Source organism: Haliaeetus albicilla, chromosome 4, assembly GCF_947461875.1.
Source record: "Haliaeetus albicilla chromosome 4, bHalAlb1.1, whole genome shotgun sequence".
NCBI classification, from domain to species: Eukaryota; Metazoa; Chordata; class Aves; order Accipitriformes; family Accipitridae; genus Haliaeetus; species Haliaeetus albicilla.
Window position 1 is genome coordinate 37,025,765 of NC_091486.1, and position 18,922 is coordinate 37,044,686.

An 18,922-nucleotide genomic window follows, 5' to 3' on the forward strand; every position below is an offset into this window, starting at 1 on the left:
TATTTTTATGCAGACCTGGAAGATAAATTTAAATTCTGTGAAAGTTGGGGCAAAACTCCAGAAGCCTAATCAAGTAAAAAGATAAATTCTCTTTCTCCTGTAAAAGCTCATCAAAGTGCTGGAAAACAGGCTTGAGATAGCTGCTAATAATCATCATCAAGTGACTTAGGTAGCAGAACATGGTAAAACAATATTGATTTTTGGTTTGTTTTAAGCTAAGTGCCAGAAATAGATCTATCAAACACAGCAGTTTTAGAAGGAGAAAAAAAAAAAAGGATCTACTGTGTCCTAATCTGCAAGTTAACTATTGCTCCTTTTTCACAACCTCACATTTTAGTCTTCACAATAAGTTATAACATTTCAACTGAAGAATAACTTTTGAATGAAGCTAAATATAAATATATGCCAACAAGAGAGCTTCCTTCCAGAACCTACTATGCAAGCTCTCAACAGGCCCTACGTGCAGTTATGGCTAGGTTAAAATTGGAAGTATTGTAAGCATTTTAAAAACATAAATAATTTTCTGGAGTAGTTGTATGTTGTGATTGGTAAAACTGAGAGGGGCTTACCCTGTGGGCTTACCCTCATCACAGTACATTTTCTTGTGCAGTTACCATCAGATAATTTAAGGATTCCCTATTGTTTGGAATGGTCAAATGTGGCAATGTTTGCAGTAGGGGAAAATATCATTACAGCTTTCTGCCATCATGCTTGAGGATCTCGAGGTCCTCACATTTGAATAATTAAAATACAGACTCGGTTACCATCTTTTTTATCACCATAAAGTATGGAATAGTAATTCCATGAAAATGCTATTAAAAAAAAAGGTGATTGTAGTGAAAAACAGAATAAACATTAATGTTTGACTTGAGTAGTATTTTTTTCCCTTTTGCAAATAAAGCTCTGAGATTTTTGTAACTTAAAAATTTATATTGTCCTCTGCTTTTTTCTCCAGGTTAGTTGCAAAGTGTCACAGTTCATCTACCTGTACCTAATGGGTTGCAACTACTTTTGGATGCTGTGTGAAGGCATTTACCTGCATACTCTCATTGTGGTGGCTGTATTTGCTGAGAAACAACACTTGATGTGGTATTACCTTCTTGGCTGGGGTATGCAATTTCACGTTCTGTATTTTCAGGCCAACTCAATCTCTTCCTCCTTTTCATGAGAATTCAAACATCTGTACCTTTGCTTCTCTGAGCTGGTAGCTTTGAACAACGATGACACGCCCCTCTTCTTTGTCTGTAGTGTTTTAACAGGCTTAGAAATGTTAACGTAGGAAGTTGTATGTACCTCTGTCTGCTGAAAGAGAGATTATGCATTTCTGGAGTCAGGAAGTGACTCCTCCTTTGTATAGAGAAAATAGTCTCCTATTATAAAAAAAGACATTAAGAAGTAATTATTCATTGTTCCTCATCTCGAAGATGTTTATTCAGGAATGAATGTTTGTTTTCAGAGAAGTCTCGCCATGTCTAGGGTGGAGGGTCAGAACTGAGTTAGAGATGGCCAAGGATTTATTTTTCCAGCAGTTCCATTTGACCTGTATTGTTCACTAAGCAAATACAGAATAGCTGTAGCTGAAGGTCTCAGGTAATATCAGTATCAAAACTAACAAGCTAAACCTGGTAATTTCAGATAATGTACAACACCATGTTCACAAAGTGCAAGTGAGGGCTTTCTCCTCAGCTTCAGTGTCTTGGCACATTCAGCTATAACATGACTTGGTACCTGGGTCCCTAGCTGTCCAGCTACAGACACAGCTGAGATGTGGTTCAAAGATCATAAGTGCTCAGCAGTTTCTGAAAATTAGGTACTACCAGATAACTAATTTCTCTATTCTTCTTAAATTTTGAATTCGGCCTGGTTTCCAGCGTCTGTTTTCAAATTTGTTTTGCAGGTGACCTTGTTTTCTGAATACCCAGCAAGTATGAGTGAGGACATGATCAACGTTGTTAATCATACTGTTAAAGCTATGGTCACGTATACAATTACCTTTTTAATATTACCTACCTGTTTAGCCTTGCAGCTTGCAGGCTGATAAACATCTGTGTTAATGAAGATTGATTGTTGCATTCTAAAAAGTTATAATTTGATTTGCCTTTTCTTTCTCTGTGTTGGTATGAAGTTCCTGGCAAGACAGTGGGAATAAGGTTCCATACGCCCCTCGGAAAGAAATCTGAGAAAATAGAAACAGAATTGGTCCCTGTTACTTTATTTGCTCTGCAGGTATATAGTTTGGATGAGATGAAAATACAGAAGATTCCTGCAAGAGACACAAGTTTACTTAGTTATTAGCCAGGTTTATATATGAAGAAAACACTTTTTTCTTCGCAGGTTTTCCACTGATCCCTGCCTGCATACATGCCGTTGCTAGAAGTTTATATTATAATGACAAGTAAGTGACATCTCAGCTTGCTTTGCAAAACTGTTATGTTTTCTTTAAGGGAGAAAAAAAAGGAATACAACAGATAATAAAATGCCAAATGTTTTTTTCTTTTCCTGTTTGTTTTCTCTAGTTGTTGGATCAGCTCTGATACTCATCTGCTGTACATCATCCATGGACCTATTTGTGCTGCTCTGCTGGTAGGCATTTTTCAGATAATAATTTGTTTTTCATATTTGTTTTCTGGCTGTTCTTCAGGGACTTACAAAGTTGGAAAGAGCCTACAGCTAACATGTAGAGGTCACTGTCATTCGCAGGACTCTCACTTAACACACTTGGTGCCTTAGATGCACCAGATACGTAAGTCCTGGCCTTATTAAGGAGCTGTACCCCTGGTCCTTTGAGAAACTCAGGTTTAGCAATATTGATTATCATCCCACTTAAATGCTAGTGACAAGGAGAGGACTAAATGTTACCTGGAGTACTGGAGGGCCACTTTCAAATCCTTCCTTCAGCTGAGAGTGCTTTCTCACTGCCCAGGCCATTTACCAGGTTGACCCTATTACAAGCATCATTGTGTCACAGTGCTAAGGTGGCCAAACAGCTACTGGACTGGACCTCGCTGAGATTCAGAACAAGGGTTCTTGAATGGCATGACTGACTGCGGGTGGGAACACAGGATGGAGAGAAACTAGAGCAGGCCCTTGGGAAAGAACCAGTGGAAATAGTTCTGCAAGTAAGTGTGACTGCCCCTGTTTTGATACTAATCTAGCAATGTGTGCTTTGGCCACCCGGGTATTGCAACTCCTCTGCTCTATTAGTCCTCATGAACTCAGAGCACAGTGTTCTGTCTTACACTTCAAGTTAATGCCAGCTCTATTAGCCAAATGTTTACTACTGAAGACATTAAATTCTAGGTAACTTGCTCAAGACCCCACTGTATAAAAATCAGTGTTGTACTTCAGTTATTCTAGGACTGAATTTAACCTATGAAAATCGGTCAGTAGATTATTGCTAAATAGAAATAGGTGCATAATAAAAGAAAATACTAATATGTACCTACTTACACAACTATCCAGATAATTGATATCTATGAGTGCATAATGTAGAGAATGCTGCTGTGTAGAGGCATTCTACATGTGACCAGAATTAGCTGCTGGCTATATACTACAGTCATCTCTTTTACTGTAGCAGAAACTTCAAGCTCATCTGGCAAAAGTATTGTATGCATGTCTGCTGACTTTTCTTACAGCTTTTCAGTTCATCCAAGGAAATTCATTAAGAATGAAAACACTGAGTAACTTTTTGGATATAATTGCACTTTCTGATCTACATGAACTTCCTCTTCTGTTAAATTGTTAATGAATACTTGCAGAGGGCATTCTGTGCATAGCGAATTCTCTCTGAAGACCGTTGCATAAATCCTGTGGTTCTTGTGACTCCCATTTTCATTCACAATGATATTAGCTGGTGAACTTATATTTTGAAGATTGTGTTGCTATCATGACACACCTGAGGCCCTCTGCATGGGAAGCCAGGGGCAGTCCCCATGAAATTATTGAGATCCATGGCCCATGGGGTGTGAATTATTACTGATAATGTCCTGTTAGTCAGGTCTGCTATATATGTTCATGTAAAGACACTTTAATGAGTGCTCTAATCTGTAAACTTAAAACCATTTCTAAATCCTTTCTAAATTTTCTTCTCTCTGATTTACACAGAAGGTGAAATCCTATTTTCACAGAAAGGCATAGGGGTATTTTGCTCACTTCAGTGGTGCTGTATTTCACCCAGAATATGTATGCTATTCTGCATTGCCTTGTGGATTGTTACTTCCTTTGTCCAGGTGTCTCTTCACAGATATATCACTTAAGTAAAGCTCTTTAAAGCTGAAATATAATTTGTATTAGTGCTTGCTTAAATAACAACAGTAAAAAAAACTGTGTAAAATTATAAGACTGTACCATCTTGCATGAAGTGACCTCATTTTAGGATGTAAGATCATTTTCTCCTTCCCAGCAGTGGCATCTACAAAGTCACATTGAAAACCATGACAAGACTCCTGCTGATTTCAAATGTACTGGATCAGCCCCAAACTGTCAAGTGTTCTCCCCATTCAAGGCAACACTAAGAATGTCCTTTGATTTTGCTGGAGGCATAATAATCGCCTCTGTGAGGTTGGTTTGGGCAGAATCTGCGTCCATTCTCTTTGCAGTTTCCAAATATGTATACCTTTGATATTCCTGTATTTTTCATGAGCTGACTGAAGGCGTTTCTCTTGCATTTTTCTTGCCTCAGTACCATCAGTAAATTTATTTGAAAACCATGTAGGAATAATAAAGATTAAACGCAACTACACATCTTGCCTGTGATGTGAAAATACCTTAAAGGAGTTGCTTTCCTTTCGGATAACAAAAAAATATGTTAATTCAGAAAAGACAAGCCAGGGATAAAGACATTAGATGAAATGCATGTGTTTAGGCTTTGTGAACAGAACCCTCATTTGCTTAAGCAGCTTGCTTGCCAGATAAAATTTTCACACTTTACTAAGCATGACCTGCTTTAGTAGACATTTAAGCAACAATATTAAACTGCAAACTAGATAACAAGGGAGAAGACACTGTTTCTACTTTCAGGAGCAAGATCTCAAAAAACATGAAGAGGACTGTCAAGTGGGTGCCAGGGAGAATTGGCAGAAGCCAATGGGAATGTAACTCTTGTACATCACTGAAAAACCTACAATTACATAAAGTTAACAATAACGCTGCTTTTACGGTCCCTGTTATTACATAACTGTGGTCGGATCCCTGCCAAAGAAACTGGAAGTGGGAGCAGACATAGGATGAATTTTGATTGGAATTGTCTTCAGTTGACCATTGAATTACAACCATTTACCTAAGCAACCACAATTAAAGAAATAGTGTGGGAATGGAACAGTAGAGTGTGATGGTAGTTTTTACACTAGACAAGAATTGATCAAAATGCAGGAGGTGAAAAAAGCAATGGGTTTGAATTTTAGTGAAAGCAGTAGTGAATTCAGTGTAGATTTCAGATGTGCCAGTGCACTACTGAATTAGTTTGCATTGGTGCCACTGAAAGAGTAGATTTTGATTTAGTTATGCCATTATTTATATAAATAATATTACAGAGATTTTTTTTTTTGCCCTATAATAATGTTATGTATTAGTGTCTTAGACTGACAGCCTTTTAGAGATGCAAATTGTTTTAGCAGAGGAAGTAAGTGTACTCAGTGAACATGTACTAGAAGGAAGTTCAGGAGCTCCTATCTTTGTCACTGACCTATTTAATGACTTCAAGCTGGACTCAGTACAAGACTTAGGAGTTTAGAAGTTGAAGGCTTAGCATTCATGTGCCTGGCCTTGGGAACGTCCACAGGCCAGGTACAAAACTTTTCTTCATGAGCACATACGGATGTTCTGCCCAAGCAAGCCAGGCTCAAGCAGGCTAAGATCTGAAGCTGCATAACTATATTAAAAGCCACACAATGGCTACCAGCTAGTATCTAAGAATATCTGAGTTTCTTGAGCTGAGAATGGTCTGTTTATATCATCCTAAGGAGGAATTTAAACAGAATTTAAACCCACATGCTAATAAGGATTACCGTACTGCTTAGCACAGACTCAACATGGAGAGAAGTAGAAATATCAGGGACCTGAGGAGAGTTTAATTCAAGAACTGTGGCACCTATTGACTTATAAGCTCAGCTAAGTTCGCAGCCACTCTTAAGGCAGAACCTAAATTCTACTAAGTTCCCAGTACAGGTGCCAACATTTCTTTTTATCTGTGATTGCCTCCTCTGCCTTTGTTTCCATTTTTGTTCATTTGCCCGGTTCACTTTTCAGGTCACTGTGGAGCTGCTGGTATTTTACTCTGTGTTTATACTGCAGCTAGCACAACGGGACTCCTTTGGGGCTTTACAAACCATCACAGTCAATTTGATGATAACATATATGCGAGTAGTTCCACTGGCCTTCTTTTGCTGAAATGTAAAAATCTACTCACTACTTTGCTAAAGTCAAGGCCTGTTTCCATCACTTTAAGAATTCAGTTCATCCTGATCTCACTGTATGTGTGACAGAAGAGATGTACATCAAAAATTGGTGCTGCATACTTTTACTGACAATCATACTTTTTTCTCTGTCCTCCGCTTTGCCTCGTTTATCTTTTCTGTTTACACTAATACCTATCTGCAAACTCTTTGTGTGCTTATTTTTGTGCTTTTTGGTTTTGGTGGGTAAGTGGAACAATTAGAAAAATTCTGTGCATTTCAGCATGTTGTAAATGAAATAATTTGCTGGGTGGTATTTCACTCCTGGCTGCTGCAACTTTCATCTTCAGTTAGCATTCAAGGACAGTATTATAGGAATTGGCCATGCTACCAAAACACGAGAGGGCTGAAAACTCTGTGTTTGAGACATGCGGATGTTGAACTAGTAGATTTGAGAAGGATTAAATTTAGAAATGGAAGAAGGACTTATTGTCTATGTGTACTATAGGAAGCTGGATGAGGATCGTGGGCTGCATAAAATCGAAATAAATCCCTTGAGAAAAAATCAGAAGACCTTGGTTGCTTAAACAAAGCTTAAAGGTAGCTGGAGACTTCCAGGAGAAATTCATGCAGTAGTTTCCTATGTAAAACAATTTCCTGTTAAAATGATTTAAATAGCATATAAGTAGAATATAAATAGCATCACATATCTGTCAAGGGCCTTGTTGCTGTAACAATACGTAGCTGTTTATCATGAAAACCTTAACTGACATGAAAGAATTCCGCCAGGGTTGTGGAGAGCATGGTGACACACATGGTCTGAAATGGCTTCCCTGTTTGCACTTGTCCTACAGCAAGACAAAGACCTCCCCTTAGAACAGGAATTCCTAGTCTTTTGAGAAGGGAATTGTCTGTCTCTCTGTCTGCTGGCTTCTTCCCTTGCTCCCTACTTTTGTCTCTAGATAGTTGTTGACAAGGACAGACAATTATCTGGAAGAAGAGACAGGACCAGGTCTGTCCCTTCCATAGTGGGTGCCCTAAGCAGCATTGTCTTGCCTCTGTGCCCTTGCGCAAGGTGATGGAACTGGCTGAGCTCTCAAGGTCTCTTCTAGCTCTAGTTTCTATAAGAGGCTGCCATTATTGCACAATAGATGAAAATACGGTGTAATCATCCATAACGTTGCTGTTGCTCTGGTTGCTCACATCCTTAGGCTGTTGGGGGTGGCGGGTGCGCATACACACACATATGCGTGTGTGCGTGTATTAGTTTGGTGGTTGCTTACAATGAGTGCTCACATATTGAAAGATAAAGTCTGCATAGTTGTGATTTCAGTTTGGGATTTTGTTTGTTTGTTTGTTTGTTTGTTTTGTGAAACTGAATGAACAGATATGCACCACTGTTAACAAGAAGAGCCTTAAAAGTTATGGAAATAATCAAGTTCAGTAGTGCATGAGAATGATGTAGAGCATCATCTCAGTGCTTGCCCCATTTGCAGCTCAAGTCAAACATTGGCCACTGTAAGAATGTTAAATTTGCTGTTTGTCTACAGGAGTATACAGTTCCTTGTAGCAGCATTTTGACTGCAATTTTATTTTCTTTTATTTTTTTATTTTTTAAAAATCTCATTTGTTTCTTTTCTATAAATTTGTCTAATTCATATTTGAAAAATAAAAAAGCAGCCTTTTGAAGAACCATATTTAAATACAAAGAGGGAATAGTGTCATCCTCTTTCTTGACCAACCTAAAAAGACATCATCATTGTAAAAAAACCTAATCATTCACCTATGTGCTGTTATTGTGATAGCAGAGAGAAAGGTGCGTAGATTGTTACAGTGGAAGATGGACATTTATCTAGATGGACACTTGCTTAATAAGTTAGAGGAATGGACATGGGCAATAGATGTTAGAGCCCACTCTCAGTTACTTAAAGGTGTTTTCAAAGAATTTTAACTCATGCCTATTGTACAATCACCATGCTATCCACGTAGTATGAGTTTTCTTGAGTTTCTGGTTTTAGTATCACAAAACGGTATGTGGGATTATTTTTCAGGCTATCTTCAGTGTCATTTTCTTTTATGACAGGTGAATCTTTTCTTCCTGCTAAATATCGTTCGTGTTCTCATAACCAAGCTGAAAGACACCCACAAGGCAGAATCCAACCTGTACATGAAAGCAGTGAGAGCTACCCTGATTCTTGTTCCACTACTTGGCATTGAATTTGTGCTGTTTCCATGGCGACCAGAAGGCCGGATCGCTGAGGAAGTGTATGACTATGTGATGCACATCCTTATGCACTACCAGGTAGAAAGCATTAAACAGTTTTTGCTCGCTTAAGCTAGATAGCAGTTGGCATCTGAAGCAAATAAAGGAGAAATGATCTTGTTATTTTAATTTTTAAAGACCTTCATGCAGTATTCTTATAAATGACTTTAACTTTCTCATTATGCTGAATTTTCATTTCTTAAAGGAAAGAAACATCATGGTAGATAGCTGGACCAATACTTTTTAGTAATGTATTTTTAGAAATAATTCAGCAAGTTTACATTTGTACTATGTTTTCTTTGCTGTCTATATCTGAATTTTATGAGGAACCTCTAGTTATCTCAACCTGGAAAAATGCATATGCATGTGAAATAAAGCAGAATTTTTTAATTTTTATTTTACAGGGTCTACTGGTGGCTACAATTTTCTGCTTCTTTAATGGAGAGGTAGAGTAACAGTTTTTAATACATTTATAATACTTTTCCTATTTTATATATTTTTGGGGTTTTTTCAGCAATTAAAGAGATGGTAATTCTTAAATAATTTTTAAAAAATTTCTAAATCTAAATTTGTCAGGTAAAAATTAATTTAAAAAACTAATCTGGCTGCCAAGAGCAGAGCTTGGGAAAGACTATGCCATCATTCTTGGCATCATTAGGTTCTTTAGGACTGACACTCTTGTGCTGAGCAATATACATGTCTCCTGATTATATAAGGAATTGAAGACAGTTGTCCCTTTGATATGAGTTCTCAATAAATATCGTGTAAAAGTAAAATGTAATTCAGTATCCAGATGGTATGTTTGTCTGTCTTAGAAGCTGTACAGCATCTGTTGTCCTGGAGAATCACTGTATTTGGTCTTTCTGCAGCAGGAATAGAGCATATTGCATACATGTTGATGTGCTGGGGTACTGTTGTGTTATGACAGCTCTTTGGGAAAATTTTAGGCTGAACTTTGGAAAACTGGTTTTTTAGCACTGCTGAGAAATACTATTCAAAAAATCAGAACTGAATAGTTTATCGTGCTTGGGTCAGAAATGTGTGTTGAATAAGAAGTGCACTTTTAAGGAATCATCATCAGTCAATTCCAAGAACAAACTTCTTTATTCTTATGTTAGAGGATTGTGCCATATTTCAGTAATATATGGTTCTGATCCTGTTGAAGCTAACAAGCTTTGCTGTTATCTTGAATAGATCAAGGTCCTGTAACTCTGGAGTGCACACAGTGACTTTTCTCTAGGAACTCTGGCCCCCAAGCTGTAGAGGGTACACTTAGAGGGCCTTACAGTGTCAGAGATCAAAGTGGTAGAAAGGCTAAAAAAATATATATCTACAAAATCGCTAATATGGCTCTTGCTTGCAAAAGAACCCAACAACCCAAAAACTAAAACCACCTCACCAAAAAACTAACTGGTACTTTTCCAACACTTCTGGTAGAGGAACAATTACAGTCCTACATTTATTCCTACATATCTGTTTGTTCATTTGTTCTACATTTAGTGCAGTTGCAGTATACGGCTGTAAGCAGATGTGTGGGAGTAGCCAGATGTTTTCATGTGACTCAACCCTTATTTTCTTTCATCAGATGTTGTAAAATTGTATCAGTGTGCCTATATAATGTTATTGGACAGTAACATTGACGTACAGGTAAATATTTGGCTCATACTAGAATTGATTTATGCGGATTGCCCTTCCTCCTCTTCCTAAGTCTGAAGTTGACTGAATTGCAAAGAAACTACCATGGGGTTTCAAGTTGTTTTTTTTCCCCCCACCCCCGAAATGTAAGCATCTCAATGACTTTTTGCCAAGGAGGCAGAAAAGATGAAGATAGGCTTTCTCACAGTTTAGTGGGCATGGAGCAGTGGTTTTGATCTGATCTTAACATAGAGTAGATCCAGGTTCAAGTCCCTGCTTATGTATTTGATTCAAAGCAGAACACATCATTAAGCGTTCTGGATCTGATTTGATCACTTGCCCACATTCAGCACTGATATTTTACACGCTCTTTCTGTTCTAAATTTTATAGTTCAGAATGCCTTCTAAAAACAGATATTTGGAAGAAATCAGACAGAATTTGTTCTGCTCCAGTGCAAAATGGGGGGGGGGGGGAACGACACACACTTAAAATCTCTGTAGTTTCTATGAAACAACATTGTCCACTTCTCAGCTCAGCCCTTTAATCCTTGTGGATCTTCTGAGGCTACTTTGTTACTTGAACAAGTTGAAACCCTAATTTTAAAATATGATACAATCAGTAAGAATGGTATCTGTTAATATTCCATTGTTACAAACTCATATTTTTTACATGCTCTCTTCTGCTGTGTAAGAAAAGCAAACCTGAGTCATCCCACTAATTCAGTATCCTAAATTCACCATGGGCTGATCAGTGGTAAAAGATGAGCTCTTCCACAACTCCTACAAGTGGTGACAAATGAATCACTTCTTGCACATCTGCCAGCAGGATAATGTTAAAAAGGGGATTTAGCCATTTGAACATTTATTAATTTAGACATTTAATTTTTAGACCCTATGCCTTGACTTTGTTAGTTAAACATACATGTCTGTATTTGCTCTCTCTAGAGTGGAATTTTATGCTTTTTAAACCAGTTTTGTGTTCAGTGCTTCAGTGACCACTATTCACTTTTTATTTTTAATCACACCTTGTTCAAGAAGGGACTTATTGCTTTATAAACAACTATATCAGTAAGGAAATCCATGGGGAGAATGACGGTGTAGTTAGGAAAAAAAGTCCACACAGAAAAAACGGTTTCCTTTCTCTACTTCAAGATTCTGCTCCTGGCATGCGAGCCTGCAGGCACACGTGTGTTCTGTTGCCATTATAGTCTGTTGCCATTATAGTCTGTTGCTGTCATACCAAATGCCTGAACAAAGCCTGCAACTGTGGCTTTGCTGTTCTGTGGATGCTGCTGCTTTATCATCACCTGTCATAGCAACAGCTCATTAGAGACTCTGCAGAATGATAGGCATCAGAGAGTGATGTTAACGCTTGTCTGCAGCAAGTCTATGGTTTAAAGGTGAATGCTGATATTGGAATTGACACTGACAATGGGGCAAAAATTTTCCAGTGGGATATTAGCAATTAAAAATACTAAAAGCACTGCAGCTGTTTGTCCCAAACCTCCTACAGACAAGGGCGTATGTGCAAACCCTTCATCTTTATTTTCTGTGGCAGGGCTTCCCTAAGGACGCTCACATTTTGCTTATGTCCCAGCACCCCACAAAGATGCTGTTTGACTACCTCATCAGGTTCTCCAGTTCGAGTTAGACTAGAGTGGCCTTGGGGGGTGACACAGGCTGCAGTCAGAGGAGAAGCTTGTCCCAGATCTCTGATAAATCACTAGAAAGGTTCCTATTGAGCTATGAATAACAGGTGATAATAATGACCTACATTATCCATGTAAGCTTTGCGTAGCTTGGATTTTTTTCTTTCCTTCCACTGGTCTATAGAAATGTTGCAGTAAAGATTGTGGTGTCAGGTCTGCAGGATTATACAATCCCATTCTCAACAGGCGAGGCGTGTTGTGGGTTTTTTTTCTCCTTGTTTGCTACTGAGCCTGTTTAGTTAGTGACATGTTGAACATCAAGCTACTAGTATGTTGAAGAGCTGATTGGAAGGACCCCTTTATGGAAATTCATCAAAAAGAGCCATTGCTACCTTATAAGGTGAGAAAGCAACAATATTCCAGCTGGAACGGGCACCTCTATTAATGGCTGAGAAATACAATTATATTTATTACATTACTTTCCTTCATTAAATGCATTGTATAATGCCCTTTCTTATAACAAAGTAACAAATTGCTGCCCCTCCTAAGTTGAATTTACAGCTCTGTGCAACTGCTCAAAGCTGAGGAAAGAGCACTAAAAGATCTGTTTTCCCTTCGTTGCTAGACATGCATATTGTTAAACAGAGTATAATTAGTGGTGAAAATTAGTTGTCGCATTGATTTTTTTCCCCATCTTCTTCTATAAACGATTGATTGGATGGTTTAGAGAAGACTGAAAGACAGTATTAATTATTGAAAGGATGCAACACCCTACAAGAATAGACATGTAGCAGGACAGAGGTGAAATACTGATTCAGCAGTAACAGAGAGGCTTTGGGAAGAGTGCCAGAAATACATGGCTTAGAAATGCACCGAGAGCGCGCGATGGGCACTGAGGCGGGCATAGAGGAAACGGTGTTTGCCCATACAGGAAACACTATTTATAGCAATCTGTCACTGGCCAGAGAGCAAGCTAAACAGACTGTTTTCTCCCTAGAAGTAGCCCAAAGGCACTTGTCTTGCAGGAATACTGATGGCTTTCTTGAGCTATGGGGACTGATATCCTTTTGGACTGGTTTAGAAATATTATTAACAATTGAAAATAAGACAAACAAACAAGTGCTGCTGAAGCAGCCTGGAGGAGGTGTGGGAGAGGACCTGAGTGTAAGGCTTTTTTGCAATTTGGCAAGTCTAGTTTATTCCCCAGCTCTGCCAATAGACTTCTTTGACCTTGGTTAAGCCATTTAGTTGCAGTTGCTGACATTTTCCCATCTCAAGCCTGTGTTGTTTAAAGTGAAAATAACTGAATATGTAATTTTTTTTGTGGGGGTGTACAGTAAAACACTAACCTTATTGATGTAATTGACTATGGAAAGAAGAACAAATGGAGCATAGCTTAGTGATGTGCACAGATTGATTGATATGATTTAAAAATAAATTCCAAGCTTCCTTCTAGGAGAAGATGGAATTTTGAATATGCATCTTCTCTTGGCTTTATGAGGGATTACAGGAAATGGATTCAACCCATATGAAGATTTAAGGCTATATCTTGCTATGCAATGCAAATTAGTTAATCGAACCCTTCCTGTGATGAACCAAGAGCTCTCCATTTGGACTCGGAAGAAATATAGACTTTTGATATGAAGAGTGATAAGATCAGATACTCAGAAGTATTAAGAAACCTGATTTCTCTTCAGGGTTTGTAGATTTGTGTTTAGATGTTTTGAGTGGATTGGAATGGTTTTATGAACAGTAAAAGAGCATCTCCTTTGCCCTAAAATACTAATGTCTTCTGTTACTCAGTTGATCCTTCTTCCCTTACCCTTTTATATTTTCTTTGTAAGGATTTTGAGAAATATGAAGTTCTCCTTTAAACAGAAGATTCTGATACCAGAGTGCAGGAAGTCTAAAAATTACATCCCTTTTTTTCTATTTATTTTTATTTTTCGTAATTAAAGCCAGAGTAAAATTAGACAAAAGACTACATTGTGTTAGGGAAATGTAAAGCAAACAAAAAAGAAACCCTGAAGACATATGGAAAATCTTAAAAATATTTACCCACTATATCAACATTTAACTGGGGGAATCACTGTTCACTGTTTAGTTCTTTTGTATGTAACAAAGTGAAACGAAGGTCATGCTTGTGAATGAGGCTTGTGAATTGGGGTGCACTGCTGCATAAATGTGTCGATGTCCCCCTCAGCGTTTCTTGAAAGTCAGTGCCTTGCCAGTCAACACAGGAATACTTTGTATAAAAAGTTTGGCTGAAGAGGAAATTAAATATTCATGATCTGTGGGCAGTTTTTTTAAAATTAAAAAAAAAAACCCTCTTGAAAAAGCAACAACAATAGCTATTACAATTCTTAGCATTCCTCACTTGGCATCTGCACTGCAAGAGTAATTCCATGTGAATTTCTTGAATGTGGCATTTCATCAATCCAATATGTACAGGTGTTTAACCATATTGTAGGAGAGGAAGGCTATGATAAACATAACATCCTTTCAGTGAAGACATGTAAAACAGCTGGGGCCTTCAGCTGTTTTATCATCAGCTTTATTTTTAATGCTGGTGGAAATATGGAGTTTGGGAAATTGTTCTTCTATTCATTTGATTAAGGTCTGGTCAGAAATTAAGAAAGGCTTTCTTGTTCCAGAACCATAGCAAATGTAAATTATGGTTTGTTGAGAGTATAAAAATTTACACCTGCTGAGGATGTGGCTTTTTGAATATAAGGCTAAATGGAAATGACCTTTTTCACCTGTAAATGTGATCTGTCCACACTGGGCTTCAGTCCACAGGGGAGAAAGCAGAAAATTGTGTTGCTGCTGCTCCTCCAGTAACCTGTTCTTTTTCTGAGCAACTAGTACACTACAATTGTAAAATGTAACTATTTCACACCAAATTTGCCAAAGAATAATGCCTACTTAAATCGTAAATCTTTCAGAACCTCCTATGTGACAGATCACATGTAGGTACCCCCCCATTCCAGGACTACTGAGCCTTAGTCCCTAATTTGCTTAGACACATTTATTATGGCACTCATGCATAAAAAAATGAAGTCCAGTGATATCTTGCCAAGTGTTTTATATGCATTACTTTTTGTTTTCTGGCATAGGTCCAAGCTGTTTTGAGAAGACACTGGAATCAGTACAAAATCCAATTTGAGCACAGCTTCAGCCACTCGGATGCTATGCGCACCGCTTCCTACACTGTATCGTCAATCAGTGATGTTCAAGGCTACAGCTACAATCACGACTGCACCAGTGAACATTTAAATGGGAAGGGATACCATGACATGGAGAGTGTTGTTTTAAAAACCGAAAAGCTGTATGGTTGACTGCCAAAGGTTCGGCATATGCCAGTGTGCTTACCCTTGTGAACTCCAAGTGTGATTTAATGGCTTCCTGGCCAGAAGATTTTACCTAACTTGGGATATGTTATTCTCCTGAATGATGCAAACTAAACCAATGTGTTTTTTCTTATGTATGTATATATATGCATATATACATATGTTTGTGGTTTTATATCTATATAGTATGGACATCTGTACATATATATATCTCTCTATATATATGTATGTGCATTTATATAAGGATACAAACTTTGCCTCTTCAGTTTCTACTGTGTAGACAAAGTTGGCAATTTTTTGTACAATGGGAATCAATGGAGGATTTCTTATTTTCTTGGAAGTTTGTATAAGACTGTGTTGTGTTGAAGCCACTTCATTTGCCTATAGAATCTTGGAGTGTAAATACCATACTGTATGGTCTTAATTCAACCTAAAATAGAACAAAGGAAAATGGTTAAAGTAGGTGCAATGATAACTATAGATTGTCCAGGTTAATTTTGTGTCCAGTATTTGACTGTCAGAAAAGCCTAACAGGTAGTCTGAGATAACAGACTCGAAGATATTGATGGTTTGGTTTGGTTTGGTTTGGTCAGGTTGTTTTTTCCACTATTTTAAACCAAGCATAGAGACACCAGTGCAAGTCTGAGACTCTACTTCTGTACTGCAATGTAATATTTTACAGCAAGCTTTGAGCAATTTTATTTAAACTATTTTTGCATATACAGGAGTCTCTCCTTCTCCTCAAGTTTATGGAAGTTTCCTATTGGCTTTAACACAGACAAGATCAATGAGGCCTTACTGCCAGAAAGAAAAGTAGTAACCTGTGTAACTGTAAATCCTTCCAGACACTAACACATAGTTGAAGCTGATGGAACTTCACTGTGTGCTTAAGGAATTTACTCAAGATCATGTACAGAATTTGTTGTAGTCATGTTGTTTTGTTTTATTTTTAAGTATTTCCCTGGCCATATGCTTGATAATTTATTCTTTCATTCTTGGGGCAAAGTTTTGATTAATTTGGGGGGGGGGGGGGGGGTTTGTCTGAGAAAAGCATGCAAGACTGAAAGCAATGCAAATGACATACTACATTTAAAGCCAGTGTATGACGTTCAGACTAATCAAGCAAATTAGTAAATGTCAGTATTTGGAACTGACAGTAAATATCAGTATATGGATTGAGAATTTTAATATTCTTTTGGAGTGCTTGACTCTGAATCTCTATCTATCTATCATCTCAGTTACTTAGCTTAGAACAGTACTTCATAAGTTGTTTCTTTGGTTCTACTGCTGAATAAAGGTCTCACTGAAAATGAGGAGGTTGTCAGGAAGGTCTTGAGAAAATGTGTCTTTATAGCAATCTATGTTTTTGTAAATCTTTATGCTTTACAGAAAGAGTAGTTTTCTTAAGTGAAATGACAAAAATGCTCAAGAATAAGGGCATGATTTAAGATGAGTTTAGAAAAGTCTTACTAAAAATCACAAAAGTAGAAAAAGGTTTTATTGGTTTACTTTGCAGATAAGTCTACTTCAAGTGGGGAAAAAACCAAAATGAAGTAGAAGAGAAGTAGATGCTGGAGTTGATAGACTATTATGCTAATTAATGCACATCTGGTGCATGTAAGCTGGTGAAAAAAAATGAAAGGCAGTTCTTTCTGAGACCATTTCAGTTTTAAATACTTAATTTTGTATACGAACAACTTGATTTTAACATTCAAACATTTTTGGCGGTAGCCTTTCTGTAAGCTTCATTAGCATCTAGTTAATTTGCTGTCACAGTGGTTATTGGTTTGTGACTTCATAAGGCTTTAAATGCTTTGTATTTAGAAGGAAGACATTAGGAGGATGCGGTAAGTTCACACCACTTACACCTTTCTGTAGTTTTTTTACAGTTCTTATGTCAGGAGTTTGAATTTAGAAAGTGTTTTATTATCAAGATTTCTGTTCTTCTGCAAGGCTGTCTGGTTGATTGATGGGAATGATTTGAAAAATCGGTTGGATTTTGTACTTTAGAATAGTGTGAAATCTGGCGATCAGATGTCACAATCTCTTAAATTGTAAGAATACAGTAGGGGTATCTGCTACAACATGATTAGAGGTTACTTACAGCTCTGCTTGCTGATCTGTGTAGTGTTACTTAAAGTCTGTGCAATGTTCTGAAAATATTAGTGGTGCAGAAAATCCCTGCTCTGCTATAGCAGCTTTACACTTGGGGGACCAGATCTTCAGCTGTTATAAATCTCTCTTGAGTTCCATTTTCAGAATCAATGCGTACCAGCTGAGAATCAAAGCCCAAGCAGATATCTGTCCATTCAAAAGTGCTTTGAAGTCCTTTATGGCATATTATCAGACAATTATTTCAATGGTACCTGGTGGGTTGTTGTAATTAAAACCTATGTGACAGTTTAGAGTGTGATACAACATTAGATTTTGAATTAAGCTTCCTTCTCAGCTAGGCAGTTCAAATTTAATAGCCTATAAATTTTTATCATTTAATGCAAAGTACTAGTTGCTAATTGCTCCCTGTCAGAGAAACGTCATAATGGTAATTTAGAAGGGAAAATTGTTTTTACACAGAAATCATCCTATTTCTAGGTGGACAATCACAGCATGCTTCTAGGCACACATCTGTCTTCACTTTGGAAAAGAAACACACATCCAGCTGGATGCGCAAGAAAATGTTTGCGGCTGTGGAGGGTTACATGACGTAGGAGAGCTACATTTCCCCCATCCTCAGGAGGCTAGTTCCTATTTTGCATTGGAAAATAAATATAAATTCCCTGTTTTGTCTTCCTACCTCACCTTTTTCAGTTCCTACAAAACCAAGAGAAGGGTCTGTTTCTTCAAATGTTTTTCTGTCACAATAAATTAAATTCAAATCCTTATGCTGATTTCTCATGGCTTATTTTCTACTTTACAGAATGTTGTAGTCCTTATCTGTATTCTCTGGGATGGAAGTAAACTCTGTTTCGGTGGGGCTGTGAGATTCCTTTGAACATGCAAACAGTTACCTGTTATTATTTGCTCTTTATATTTGTTGTTGTTTAGTGAGGATTTATTGTATCAATCTACAGGGGCTACAGCAATACTTGTCTTATATTTGGTATCTGTAATACCAGCATGTTAGCATTCTATGAGAGGGAATGTCTATTTTTCATGCTACTGTCTTCAGTTAATAAAATGCTCCATTGCAGGGTCCTCTCTGTTGTTTGTTTGGTTTAATGTTAGCATTTTTGCTGTGTATTTTTTCCGTTGTGATGATCTACTACAGTATTTGGCTGTAGAAATGCTGCAACGTGTACTCCTTTTCATGTCATGAAAGTTTTGGGCTGGAAACCAGGCAACATCAAGTATTGTACTATGTAAATAAGATAAATAGAAGCTATAGCATTGTATTTATTGCTTACACTAAGAATGAAAGGGAAAAAATGTGAAATTTTTCGGTTGTGATTTATTTTCACTTTGTTCATATGAATCATCATGCATTTTAATTGCTGAAAGAACTATTACGTTTGTGATCAATAAAATATTACTACATTTATTCAGATCTCTTGCACTGTAACATGGAAACAACAAAGCTGGCCTAAACTAGGCTTTCACAGATGTCTTAACTGTGTTAATTAAATATTAGCCCAC

The 18,922-nt window shown here is 37.5% G+C and overlaps 1 protein-coding gene and 1 long non-coding RNA gene across 5 annotated transcripts in view; one reads left to right on the plus strand and one right to left on the minus strand.

Annotated features, from left to right (window-relative positions):
- Positions 1-18,827, plus strand: part of CALCRL (calcitonin receptor like receptor) — a 69,672-nt gene extending 50,845 nt beyond the window's left edge. For all 3 annotated transcript variants that reach the window (XM_069781931.1, XM_069781932.1, XM_069781930.1), the window contains 6 exons: positions 956-1,109; positions 2,335-2,395; positions 2,517-2,583; positions 8,476-8,694; positions 9,060-9,101; positions 15,056-18,827. In XM_069781931.1, the coding sequence (XP_069638032.1) occupies positions 956-1,109; positions 2,335-2,395; positions 2,517-2,583; positions 8,476-8,694; positions 9,060-9,101; positions 15,056-15,277 (765 nt within the window). In that variant the 3' untranslated portion in view covers positions 15,278-18,827. The remainder of the gene's footprint in view (positions 1-955; positions 1,110-2,334; positions 2,396-2,516; positions 2,584-8,475; positions 8,695-9,059; positions 9,102-15,055) is intronic.
- The window catches only part of LOC138685147 (uncharacterized), a 43,385-nt gene continuing 26,259 nt past the window's right edge, over positions 1,797-18,922 (minus strand). Inside the window, exon 12 of one of the 2 annotated variants that reach the window (XR_011324411.1) lies at positions 1,797-2,176. This is a non-coding gene — a long non-coding RNA (uncharacterized lncRNA). Of the gene's footprint in view, positions 2,177-14,131; positions 14,420-18,922 lie in introns of those variants that run through there. The other variant, XR_011324412.1, reaches the window with a different exon arrangement.